Below are 12,383 nucleotides of genomic sequence, written 5' to 3'. Positions count from 1 at the left end.
AGTCTCACTGTGTTGCCCAGGCTGGAGTGCAGTGGCACAATCTCAGCATACTACAGCCTCCACCTCCCAGGGTCAAGCGATTCTCCTGCCTCAGCCGCCCGAGTAGCTGGGATTACAGGTGTGCACACCTTGCCCGGCTAATTTTTTTGTATTTTTGTTAGATAATAGAGGGGATTTTACCATGTTGGCCAGGCTGGTCTCGAACTTCTGACCTCAGGTGATCCACCTGCCTCAGCTTCCCAAAGTGTTGGGATTACAGGTGTCAGCCACTGTGCCCAGACAACTTCTAGTTATTTTTAAATATACAATAAATTATTCACTGTAGTCACCCTATTGTGCTATCAAATACTAGGTCTTATTCATTCTAGCTATATTTTTGTATCCACTAACCATCCCAAATTTTCCTCCTCTCCCCACTACCTTCCTAACCTCTGGTATCCACCGTTCTACTTTCTATCTCCCTGAGTTCCATTGTTTTAATTTTTGGCTCCCACAAATAAGTGAGAACATGCAAAATTTGTCTTTCTGCCCTTCTTTTACTTAACATTGATGCCTCCAATTCCATCCATGTTGTTGCAAATGACAGAATTTCATTCCTTTTAATGGCTGTATAATATTCCACTGTGTATATATATGTTGCTCAGGCTGGTCTTGAACTCCTGAACTCAAGCGAAATGTACCACATTGTCTTTTCCATTCATCTGCTGATGGACACTTGGTTGGATTCCAAATCTTGGCAGTTGTGAACAGTGCTGCAATGAACATGGGAGTGGTGGAATCTCTTTGATACACTGATTTACTTTTTTGGGGGTAAATACCCAGTAGTGGGATTGCTGGATCATATGGTAGTTCTATTTTTAGTTTTTTGAGGAATTTCCATACTGTTCTCCATAGTGACTGTACTAATTTACATTCCCACCAACAGTGTACAAGAGTTCTTTTTCTCTACATCCTTGCCATCGTTTGTTATTGCCTGTCTTTTTTTTGAGACGGAGTCTCGTTCTGTTATCCAGGCTGTAGTGCAGTGGCACTATCTCAGCTCACTGTAAACTCCACCTTCTTGGTTCAAGCAATTCTCCTGTCTCAGCCTCCTGAGTAGCTGGGACTACAGGCACCCACCACCACGCCTGGCTAATTTTTGTATTTTTAGTAGAGACGGGTTCACCATGTTGGTCAGGCTGGTCTCGAACTCCTGACCTCAGATGATCCACCTGCCTTGGCCTCCCAAAGTTCTGGGATTACAGGCATGAGCCACCGCGCCCAGCTGTCTGTATTTTTTTTTTGTAGATACAAGGTCTTGCTTTATTGCCCAGGCTTGTCTCGAATTCCTAGAATCTGGGATTATAGGCATGAGCCACTGTGCCTGGCCATTTTCTTATGAAAATTTTTCTTTCTCTTTTTCTTTTCTTCTACTTTTTTTTTTTTTTAGACAGGGTCTTGCTCTGTCGCCCAGGCTGGAGTGCAGTGGCTCAATCTCAGCTCACTGCAACCTCCACCTCCTGGACTTAAGCCATCCTTCTACCCCAGCCTCCGAAGTAGCTAGGACTATAGGCATGTGCCACTGTGCCTGGCTAATTTTTGTATTTTTTTTTTTTTTTTTTTGTAGAGATAAGGTTTCACCATGTTGCCCTGGCTGGTCTCAAACTTTTGAGCTCAAACAGTCCACCCGCCTTGGCCTCCCAAAGTGCTGAGATTATAGGTGTGAGCTACTGTGCCTGGCCCAAAAATTTTTAATGTTTTTTATTTCCCAGTTATTAATTTATCTGGAATAATTTTTTGTGTAGTATGTAAGTTTGGGATCTGACTGAACTTTTTTACCCTATAGATAACCACTTGGACCAGGACATTTATTGAATAATCTCTTTTTTTTTCAGTAATGAGTAATATTACTTGTCATGTGTCACATTTTCTCATTCATGGGTGGCCCTGGGTCTGGCCCTCAGTAATAGGTTTTGTTTTTGTTGTTTTGTTAATTATTTTATTTTACTTTTTTTTGAGACAGAGTCTTGCTCTGTCACCCAGGCTGGGGTGCAGTGACGTGATCTTGGCTCACTGCAACTTCCACCTCCCAGGTTCAAGCGATTCTTGTGCCTCAGCCTCCCGAGTAACAGGGACTACAGGCATGTGCCACCATACCCAGCTAATTTTTTATATATATATATATTTTTAGTAGAGATGGGGTTTCGCCATGTTGCCCAGGCAGGCCTGGAACTCCTGAGCTCAAGCAATCCACCCACCTCGGCCTCCCAAAGTGCTAGGATTACAGGCATCAGCCACTGCTCCTGGCCACCAGCTAATTTTTGTATTTTTAGTAGAGACAGGGTTTCATGTTGGCCAGGACGGTCTCAAACTCCTGGCCTCAAGTGATCCTCCCACCTCAACTTTCCAAAGTGCTGGGATTACAGGCGTGAGCCACTGCCCCCACCTGTTGTTTTTTAAAGTAAAACTCTAGGAATGATAAATTGGTCCTTGTATTAGTGTGTTCTTGCACTGCTATAAAGAAATAACTGAAGGCCGGGCATGGTGGCTCACACTTGTAATCCCAGAACTTTGGGAGGCCGAGGCGGGTGGATCACCTTAGGTCATGAGTTCAAGACCAGCCTGACCAATATGGTGAAACCCTGTCTTTACTAAACATACAAAACTTAGCCGGGCGTGGTGGCATATGCCTGTAGTCCCAGCCACTCAGGAGGCTGAGACAGGAGAATTGCTTGAACCCAGGAGGTGGAGGTTGCAGTGAGCCTCTGTTTCAAAAACAAATGAACAAAAAGGCCGGGTGCGGTGGCTCGCCTGTAATCCCAGCACTTTGGAAGGTTGAGGCAGGCGGATCACGAGGTCAGGAGTTTGAGACCAACCTGGCTAATGTGGTGAAACCCCGTCTCTACTCAAAATACAAAAATTAGCCAGGCGTGGTGGCACATGCCTGTAGTCCCAGCTACTCAGGAGGCCGAGGCAGGAGAATCACTTGAACCCGGGAGGTGGAGGTTACAGTGAGCCAAGATCATGCTACTGTACTTTGGCCTGGGTTACAGAGCAAGACTTTGTCTCAAAACAAAACAAAACTGAAAACTGATACTAGATAATTGATAAAGAAAAGAATTGGCACATGGTTCTGCAGACTGTACAGGAAGAATAGTGGCTTCAGCTTCTGTGGAGGCCTCAGGAAACTTACAATCATGACGGAGGGTGAAGGGGAAGCAGGCACGTCTTACATGGTTGGAGCAGGAGGAAGGTGGGGGAAGGTGCTGTATACTTTTAAACCAGATCTTGTGAGAACTCAATCATGAGAACCACACTAAGGGGATGGTGCTAAACCATTCTGAGAAATCACCCCATGATCTAGTCACCTCTCACCCAGCCCCACCTCCAACACTGAGGATTACAATTCAACATGAGATTTGGGTGGGAACACAGATCCAAACCATACCAGTCACTCCTCAGATAATTTTTTTTTTTTTTTTTTTTTTTTTTTGGTAATCGTATTGCTCTGTGAAATCAAAAAAATCTGGGAATCATTGTTCTAACACCAATCCCAGACGTCTGCTAATTCCTGAGTTGCCCTGAATCCTTAAAGATGATGCCATTTCTACCCTGAGAACCCAGGCATTTGGCATTGATTTCCTGAAGGAAAGACCTGAAGGGGGAATATCAGTCAAGAGATTCCTCGTTGCCTTCTGCCCCAGCTATCATTCTTGACCCCAAGAGCAATGATTGGAAAGTAAATGCCCTACTTCAGTCTTGTCTTTGACACTGACGGATGATTTTGGAAAAGTTGGAGTTGTGTGAATTTCTTCAGGCAACTGATAATAATGTAGTCTTAGTACCTGCCACAGGGTGCAGCTAATGTTCCCAAATGAATAAAGCAGTGAAAGAGAGCAGTCGATGAGCTTTTAGACCTAATTCTTTTGATGGGTTCACCATATTTCTTCCTACTCCAGTAAGGTTGGTCATGTTTATGATGCAGGTTACATCGCTGGATTTGTAGACTTGGAGGTGAGCAACAGACCAGACCTCTATGATGTGTTTGTGAATCTGGCAGAGAGTGAGATTACCATTGCTCCCCTTGCAAAAGGTTTGTTCTCTGTTCTGTTCTGTTCTTGATACAAGATATAAGCCAAACAGTTGTACATTTTTAGGCTGATTCTCTAAAACTAGTATTTGAGGGCTGGCTTACCCTCTCTGCTGAAGATGGATATTTCCGTATCTAGAACACAACATTTATTCCTACAGACATAGGCATATGAGCAGAACATCCCGGGTGCTTACGAAGCAAAGTATATGCTAAGAAGTTAAATAGTCTGTTCATCTTGTTTCATCACTTTTGTGTATAAACAAAGTGTATTATCTATTGCCACGTAACAAATTATTTCAGAACTTAGCGGTTTATTTTCTTAATTTTGAAATGTCTCTGAGTCATACAGAACTTGGTGGTTTAAAGCAACAAATATTCCTTTCTTCTTTTTTTATTTTTGTTTTTTGAGGCGGTGTCTTGCTCTGTCGCCCAGGCTGGAGTGCAGTGGCCTGCTTTTGGCTCACTGCAGCCTATGCCTTCCGGGTTCAGGTGATTCTCATGTCTCGGCCTCCCGAGTAGTTGGTTTACAGGCACCCGCCACCACCATGCTCGGCTAATTTTTTTTTTTTCCGAGTTGGAGTCTTACTCTGTCACCCAGGCTGGAGTGCGATGGCATGATCTTGGCTCACTGCAACCTCCGCCTCCCAGGTTCAAGTGATTCTCCTGCCTCAGCTTCCTGAGTAGCTGGGATTACAGGCGCCCACCACCACACCCAGCTAATTTTGTATTTTTAGTGGAGATGGGGGTTTCACCATGTTGGTCAGGCTGGTCTTGAGCTCCTGACCTCGTGATCCGCCCGCCTCGGCCTCTCAAAGTGCTGGGATTACAGGCGTGAGCCACTGCGCCTGGCCTAATTTTTGTATTTTTAGTTGAGACAGGGTTTCACCATGTCAGCCAGGCTGGTCTTGAACTTGTAACCTCAAGTGATCCACTGGCCTCAGCCTCTCAAAGTACTGGGATTACAGGCATGAGCCATCATGTTCTAAAACAATAAGTACTTATCTCACAGTTTTGGTGGATCAGGAATGGCTTATCTAGAGGTGGTTTTGGCTCAGGAAGTTTCAGTCACGATATCCCAGAGCCACAGTCATCTGAAGGCTCCACTGGGGCAAGAACACCCGCTTTCAACATGCATGTCTGTTGGCAGGAGGTCTCAGTTCCTCCCGCCATGGGCCTCTCCATAGGGCTGCTTGAGAGTTCTTACAATATGACAGCTGGCTCCCTCGAGAGTGAGTGACCCAAGAGAGAGAAGGAAGCCACAGTGCGTTTTATAATCTTGTCTTGATAAAGACATTGATAGTCACACCATTACTTCCTCCATATGCATTTGTTAGAAGCAAATCACTAAGTTTAGTCAACACTTAAGGAGAAAGGAGTAAGTCTCCACCTCTTGAAGAAAGGCGTATCAAAGAATTTGTAGACGTTTATCACTACACAGGGTTAACTGTGACTCCAGTATGGAAAATCTGTTTGAAGCATGTCTCAGTAAGCACAAGGGAATGAAACTGTTCTTAGAGCTAAGGGTCAGGAAAGGGTGTACTAGTGTTAGACTGGCATTCTTGGACATTTTTAATTGTCCCAAATTACAGCTACATAAAGTAGAAAAGATTGGCTTAAATGCATGTTGAGCCCAGAGCACTACTCAAGTAGTGGTTTTAGATGGGATTACTGCTAACAGCTTTGTTTTGTCACTTATCTTTCTCCTAAAAGTGGGGACAGCTGAATGCTGACTCATTGGGAATTGAATTGGGAATTGTTAGATTCAATTATGTGAGGTTTTATTGAACAGCTTCAAATTAATAGAACCATAACTGACTTTCCCTTAATTCATTTTAAAATTGCAAACATAATGCACACTCATGGTGAAAAATTCAAACTATGGGTTCAGATCTTTAGGAAATAACTGCCTTTTGCAAAGCGAAAGTGAAAGAAAACTGGCTGTGGCCAGGGCCACTTAAGCAGCTGAAGCGTTAGGACCAGAAAGGGTGGCCATCTCCCTGCTGCCCTGTGTTGCTCTGTGTCTATAAAATGGGCTCATCCTAATCAGCACCATTCGAATGGAGTTTGTCTCTTGAAGTGACAAACAAGTTTCTGTTAACCGCCTCAGTGCAGACGGTAGCAGTGTATGTAACCAAGCCAACTTAGGTGGCTTCCTTTGCTCATTCCTAAGAACCTAAATGAATTGAGTGCCCAGCTGTCTTCTGCAGAACTGACAGGAAACTCCTTCTCACAATATTCTCACCAAAAAGATAAATTTCTTAACTGAAAAGAGCTGGACTAGAAGGTCAGGCTCTTGGCTTATAGTCACAGTTTAGTGGTAGTCAGAATTATTCATTATGCTTTGGGAAGAAAAATAAAAGTTCTGGTCAGGTGGGTGTGAAGGGGAAATCTGGTTTGGTGTGATGTGCTTTTATGTTGGCCAAGAAGCATAAATCACGATTGTATTATGCCTTTCCTCCCAGCATGTTGTCATATTTGTGGCTAGTGATAAAATGGACATGTGGGAGGTTGTCAGCTGCTGTTTGAAAATTTCCTCAGTGTGGTCTTTCAAGTTTTCAGATAGATGGCATGATTAGTTTTTATTATGTCAATTTCTAAATATTCACCTTCTTGATCTCACCAGAGGCCATGGCAATGGGCAAACTGCACAAAGAAATGGGTCAGCTAATTGTTCAGTCTGCAGAAGATCCAGAGAAATCAGACAGCCAGGTGATACAGGTAACTCCCTCACCTTCTGACTTACTGAAAGTCCTGACCCGGTGTCGCTGGGTGGTGTGTGGCAGAGGTGTGCACATCAGCAGAGTGGGGGCTGTGGGAGAGGCCAGCAGGCAGGTGCTTAGAGGAGGGTTTGCAGACGGCCACAGCGATGATGGACAAGCAGGTGCAGGCTGGCCTGATCTAGTTAGTTACCGGGCTCGAGAGCAGGTATACACTGGGGCTGGTGCTGACACCGACCGCTGGCAAACAGAAATGTAACTCCCAAGTGGTCTGGAAGGCTTTTTTGGGCCAGCCAGTGCATTCTCTCTTCCTAGGAGAATTTCCCTGGAGGAACAAATTATAAAGGGGAGGTTGTTGCTGAACACGGAGAACTAGATAGATTGTCAAAATTTGGCTTTGCGTGTCTCCAGGACAACAGAAATGCAGTCAGACTCCTGTCCCACTTAGTGAGACACAGAGCCAGCTCCTTGCTGGGGTCTACCTGGCACGTGGACCAGTGGGCACCTGCTCTGCCCTTGCCAAACTGGAATGGCAAATGGGCAAAAGTGCCTCCCTGGGGGGACAGGGGCACCTCTGATATGCAGGCTATACTCATTCGGCCCAAGCTGGTGCCGTCTCCATTTATCCATTCATTTCCTCAGTGTTTCTTGAGCTCTGTTTGTCAGGCATTGCACTGGCAGTGGGGATGCAGTGGTGAGCAAATTCCTGGCCTCATGGAGTCTGTACTTCAGTGGAGTAGATGCACAGAAAATAATAGATGACAAGATAATTACAACCCATGATAGGTGCTGTGACAGAAGGGGTTGGGGTGGAGAATACTGGGGGAGGGGTAGGCCAGCTCTCTAAGGAGGTGACATGTCAGCGGAAAGATGAGAGGGGCCATTTCTCTGCAGTGCTGATGGCCTGGCCAGCTGTGAGCAGGAAGAGTGGGCTGATCTTGCCCTGAGGACCTGAACACTGGAGACTCTGGGGCTGCTGCTTTCCTACCATGTGAATCCTCACTGCCCACCTATCCCCCAGCATTAGAGTAAAGACATACTCTTACAATATCGGCAACATATGTGCACTTGAGTTTTGCATTACTGTGTTGTTCACAGACTAAAAGTGCTACCTAGATGACTTAGTATAATGTATGTGACCTTGGGGAGGGCAAGTGAAAGTGCTGGGAATGCTGTGAGGGTTCAAAAATATATGCATGAATTAATGATGTCAGCAAACAAGAAAGAAGACATTATTTTTTTACTTTTTTTCTTCGTTGAGTTTCACTGTCACCCAGGATGGAGTGCAGTGGTGCAATCTTGGCTCACTACAACCTCCACCACACGGGTTCAAATGATTCTCCTGCCTCAGCCTCCTGAGTAGCAGGCACCAGGATTACAGGTGCCTGGCACCGCACCTGACTAATCTTGTATTTTTAGTAGAGATGGGGTTTCACCACGTTGACCAATCTTGTATTTTTAGTAGAGATGGGGTTTCACCACGTTGACCAGGCTGATTTTGAACTCCTGACTGGAGCCAGTGCACCGCCCGCCTTAGCCTCCCAAAGTGCTGGGATTACAGGCATGAGCTACCACGCCTGGCCAGAAGACATGAATTTTTTTTTTTTTTTTTGGAGACAGAGTCTCACCCTGTTGCCCAGGCGGGAGTGCAGTGGCGTGATCTTGGCTCACTGCAACCTCTGCCTCCCGGGTTCAAGCGATTCTCCTGCCTCAGCCTCCCGAGTAGCTGGGACTATAGGCACGCACCACCATGCCCGGCTAACTTTTTTGTGTTTTTAGTAGAGGTGGGGTTTCACCATGTTGGTCAGGCTGGTCTCGAACTCCTGACCTCAAATGATCCACCCACCTCGGCCTCCCAAAGTGCTGGGATTACAGGCATGAGCCACCATGGCTGGCCAGAAGACATGATTTTAATGAGCGCTTTAGTGAGTCCTCAGCCACCCAAAAGGAATAAAGCCTGCGTGGCAGGTGCTGGGTTACTTATCCCAGGCAGACGAGGACTTTTGGGAAGAGATTCCTTCAAAAAACAATAGCAGCATTTCTCAAAAAGTTAAAACATCGAGTTACCATATGATTTAGCAATGCTGTTGCTGGGTATATACCCAAAATAATTGAAAGCAGGGACTTGGTTGGCCAGGCCTGATGGCTCATGCATGTAATCCCAGCACTTTGGGAGGCCGAGGTGGGTGGATCACCTGAGGTCAGGAGTTCGAGATCAGCCTGGCCAACATGGCAAAACCCTGTCTCTACCAAAAATACAAAACTTAGCCGGGTGTGGTAGTAGGCACCTGTAATCCCACTACTTGGGAAGCCAAGACAGGAAAATTGCTCGAACCCGGGAGGTGGGGGGTTGCAGTGAGCCGAGATTGTGCCATTGCACTTCAGGCTGGGCAACAAGAGCGAAACTCCATCTCAAAAAAAAAAAAAAGAAAAACAATACAGTAAAAATATAGCATTATCATCTTATGAGACTACCATTGTATATGTGGTCCCTGGTTGACCAAAACGTCATTATGTGGTGCGTGACTGAACTTGCATGGAAATATCCATAGCAGTGTTACTCACAGTAGCCTTTAAAAGGTGGCAGAAGCAACCTAGTGTCCTTCAGCAGATGACTGGGCAAACAAAATGTAGTCTTTATATACAGTAGAATATTACTCAGCTTAAAAAGGAATGGAATGTTTTGAATGTGGTTTTTGTTGGGGGGTGAAAAAAGGAATAGAATTCTGATACATGCTATAACATGGATGAACCTTGAAAACAAGCTGATGAAGTAAGCCAGACACTAAAGGGTAAACGTATGATTCCACGTATGTGAGCTATCTAGAGCAGACAAATTCACAGTTAGAAAGCAGAATAGAGGTTACCAGGGGCTAAGTGAGGGGAAATGTGGTTATTTAATGGGTACAGAGTTTCTGTTTGTGATGGTGAAAAGTGCTGGAAATAATAGGGGTGATGGTTGTGCAACGTTGCAAATGTACTTAATGCCACTGAATTATACACTCAGAAAATGGCTAAAATGGTAAAAAAAAAAAAAAATAATAATAATAATAAAAATAAAAATATGATTTTTCTAAGTTAATTTGTTTCATTTTTCCTAATTTTTTTCTTTAAAAAGAATTATCAGGCCAGGTGCAATGGCTCAGATCTATAATCCCAGCAGTTTGGGAAGCTGAGGTGGGCAGATCGCTTGAGCCCAGGGGTTTGAGACCAGCCTGGGCAACATGGTGAAACCCCATCTCTACAAAAAGTATTAAAAAATTAGCTGGGTGTGGTGGTGCACGCCTGTAGTCCCAGCTACTCAGGAGGCTGAAGTGGGTAGATCACTTGAGCCTGGGAAGTCGAGGCTGCAGTGAGCCATGATTGCACCACTGCACTCCAACCTGAGTAACAGAGCGAGACCCTGTCTCAAAAACAATAAAAAAAGGAGTTACCTTTTTTGTTGTTCGTTTTTGAGACAGGGTTGCCCAGCCTGGAGTGCAGTGGTGCAATCATGGCTCACTGCAGCCTCTAACTTCTGGCTCAAGCCATCCTCATGCCACGATCTCCCAAAGTGCTGGAATTACAGGCATGAGCCACCACGCCGAGCTCATTTTTCATACTTTATAAACAGTCTGAAAAAAATAGCAGGAAGAATTCTACAGAGTAAATATTCAAATTTCGGATACTAACATGTTGCATATTTTCCTCTTCTATTAAAGGATATTGCTCTAAAAACAAGAGAAATCTTTACCAACCTAGCACCATTTTCAGAAGTTTCGGCTGATGGAGAAAAGAGAGTCCTTAATTTGGAGGCACTAAAGCAAAAACGATTTCCACCAGCAACAGAAAACTTCCTCTATCATCTAGCAGCAGCCGAACAAATGCTGAAAATCTGACTGTGTGACAGAATGTATCACTGATGACTGATGGAAAGCCCTCTTTCACTCTAATTATCCATTAACTACATAAAGTCCTGAAAATAACAGGGAAACTGTTATATATTTTTAATGATTTATTTGCAGGTATTGAGATTTGACCTGAAAAACAATGAAACATATGAACACACTTCTGATTTTCTCCTAGCTGATTAGTTTCCTGCCTGCTGTCAGTGCTGGACAAAGTGCTGTTACTACTTTATATAACATTACAAAACAGCTAGAGGTCCTGGGGTAAGAGAAAAAAAGCACATTATGACAAATGCGAAAGCCTTCATTATTATACATTCCAGTTTCTCACTGTGTAGTCATAAGCTAATGGTTTACTTTCAGAAAGCTGCCTGAAACGTTGCTTTGTACTCTAGGAAGAACTTTAATTCCTCCTGAGGAACTCTACTTTCTGAGCCCAACTGCTAAGTTTTCTGCGGAACTGTCTAGAAGATCATTCAAGAGAGCCTGCAGTTGCACTTTCTTGTAAAAGTTAAAAAAGCAACAAAAAAAAGGTTTTTCCCAGCTTTTGAACATTTTGCCTATGAGAGTTTTGCATATATTTTATACTTGAGTAGACAACTTTAATAATCCATATTTATACTATCGCAGATGTAAGCATTTGGCAAACGTTCAGCCATTAGCACTCATTTAACCCTGTTAGCAATATTCTTTTGAAAAAGGTGCCAGTCCTTATGTGGTAAACTAAGAAGCCCATTGAATGTAACACTATAGGACTGAAACAGTGACCTTGTATTATTGCTAAGGGAATATGAGATTAACTTCCTACAGGGGCCAAAACCAGAGAAAGGCTTCCAGCAGCTTTGGTGAAAGTAATTTGGCCACATGTCAAGCCAACTGTTTGTATTCATTTATGTACCTTTTTCACAACTGGAGACCTTAAAATTGCCAAATCAGCATGGAGGCCTCAATTACGTGCTTGTTAGTGTGTCATTCATGTTGATTGTAAGGGATTACTTTCACTCGGTACTGATGTCCTTGGAAATCTTACCTGGAAACATGTTTGCAAAAAACATTATTGGATCTTTCATTTTTTTCTTAGTATTACATATTTGTTAAATAAAAATTAAACACCCTCCCTTTTTGAGTGAGGGCAGGGGAGGACCTGAAATAAGACGATGTTTACTAAGGCAAATAATTGAAAATTAAATCTGCACTTTATGGAAATGAAAAATACTAACATCTTTTTCCTCATTTTTTTTTGTATTACTATATTAGCTGATGATGAAAGTTGTTAAAATTATAAATTTATGATGCAGAAATAAAATGGAAATATTTTGATATTCAACTACTTTTAGGTGGGTGACGAATTGTCCCCTTTCTCTGATTCTGCTCATTCCAAAGAAAATGGAGAAAAAAAACTGTGAGGGCACTAGTGAATTATGAAAAGACCTGTCTGAAAGTTCAAGATAGCCAAGGGCACAGTGGCTCATGCCTGTAATCCCAGCACTTTGGGAGGCCGAGGTAGGCGGATCACCTGAGATCAGGAGTTAGAGAATAGCCTGGCCAACATGGTGAAACTCCGTCTCTACTAAAAGTACAAAAATTAGCTGGGTGTGGTGGCGGGTGCCTGTAATCCCAGCTACTCAGGAGGCTGAGGCAGGAGAATTGCCCGAACCTGGGAGGTGGAGGTTGCAGTGAGCCGAGATTGCACCATTGCACTCCAGC

General features: G+C 43.9%; 1 protein-coding gene across 8 annotated transcripts in view; it reads left to right on the top strand.

The window, feature by feature from the left end:
* DENND10 (DENN domain containing 10) overlaps positions 1 to 12,003 on the top strand; it is a 32,727-nt gene extending 20,724 nt beyond the window's left edge. For all 8 annotated transcript variants that reach the window (XM_026456545.1, XM_026456543.2, XM_026456542.1 and 5 more), the window contains 3 exons: positions 3,965 to 4,072; positions 6,696 to 6,790; positions 10,491 to 12,003. In XM_026456545.1, coding sequence (XP_026312330.1) covers positions 3,965 to 4,072; positions 6,696 to 6,790; positions 10,491 to 10,667 — 380 coding nt within the window. In that variant the 3' untranslated portion in view covers positions 10,668 to 12,003. The remainder of the gene's footprint in view (positions 1 to 3,964; positions 4,073 to 6,695; positions 6,791 to 10,490) is intronic.
* The last annotated feature ends 380 nt before the right edge of the window (positions 12,004 to 12,383 follow it).

The sequence above is a fragment of the Piliocolobus tephrosceles genome, chromosome 9 (assembly GCF_002776525.5).
Source record: "Piliocolobus tephrosceles isolate RC106 chromosome 9, ASM277652v3, whole genome shotgun sequence".
NCBI classification, from domain to species: domain Eukaryota; kingdom Metazoa; phylum Chordata; class Mammalia; order Primates; family Cercopithecidae; genus Piliocolobus; species Piliocolobus tephrosceles.
Note: the sequence above shows the minus strand (reverse complement) of the source record. Positions and strands in the feature narration are given on the sequence as shown.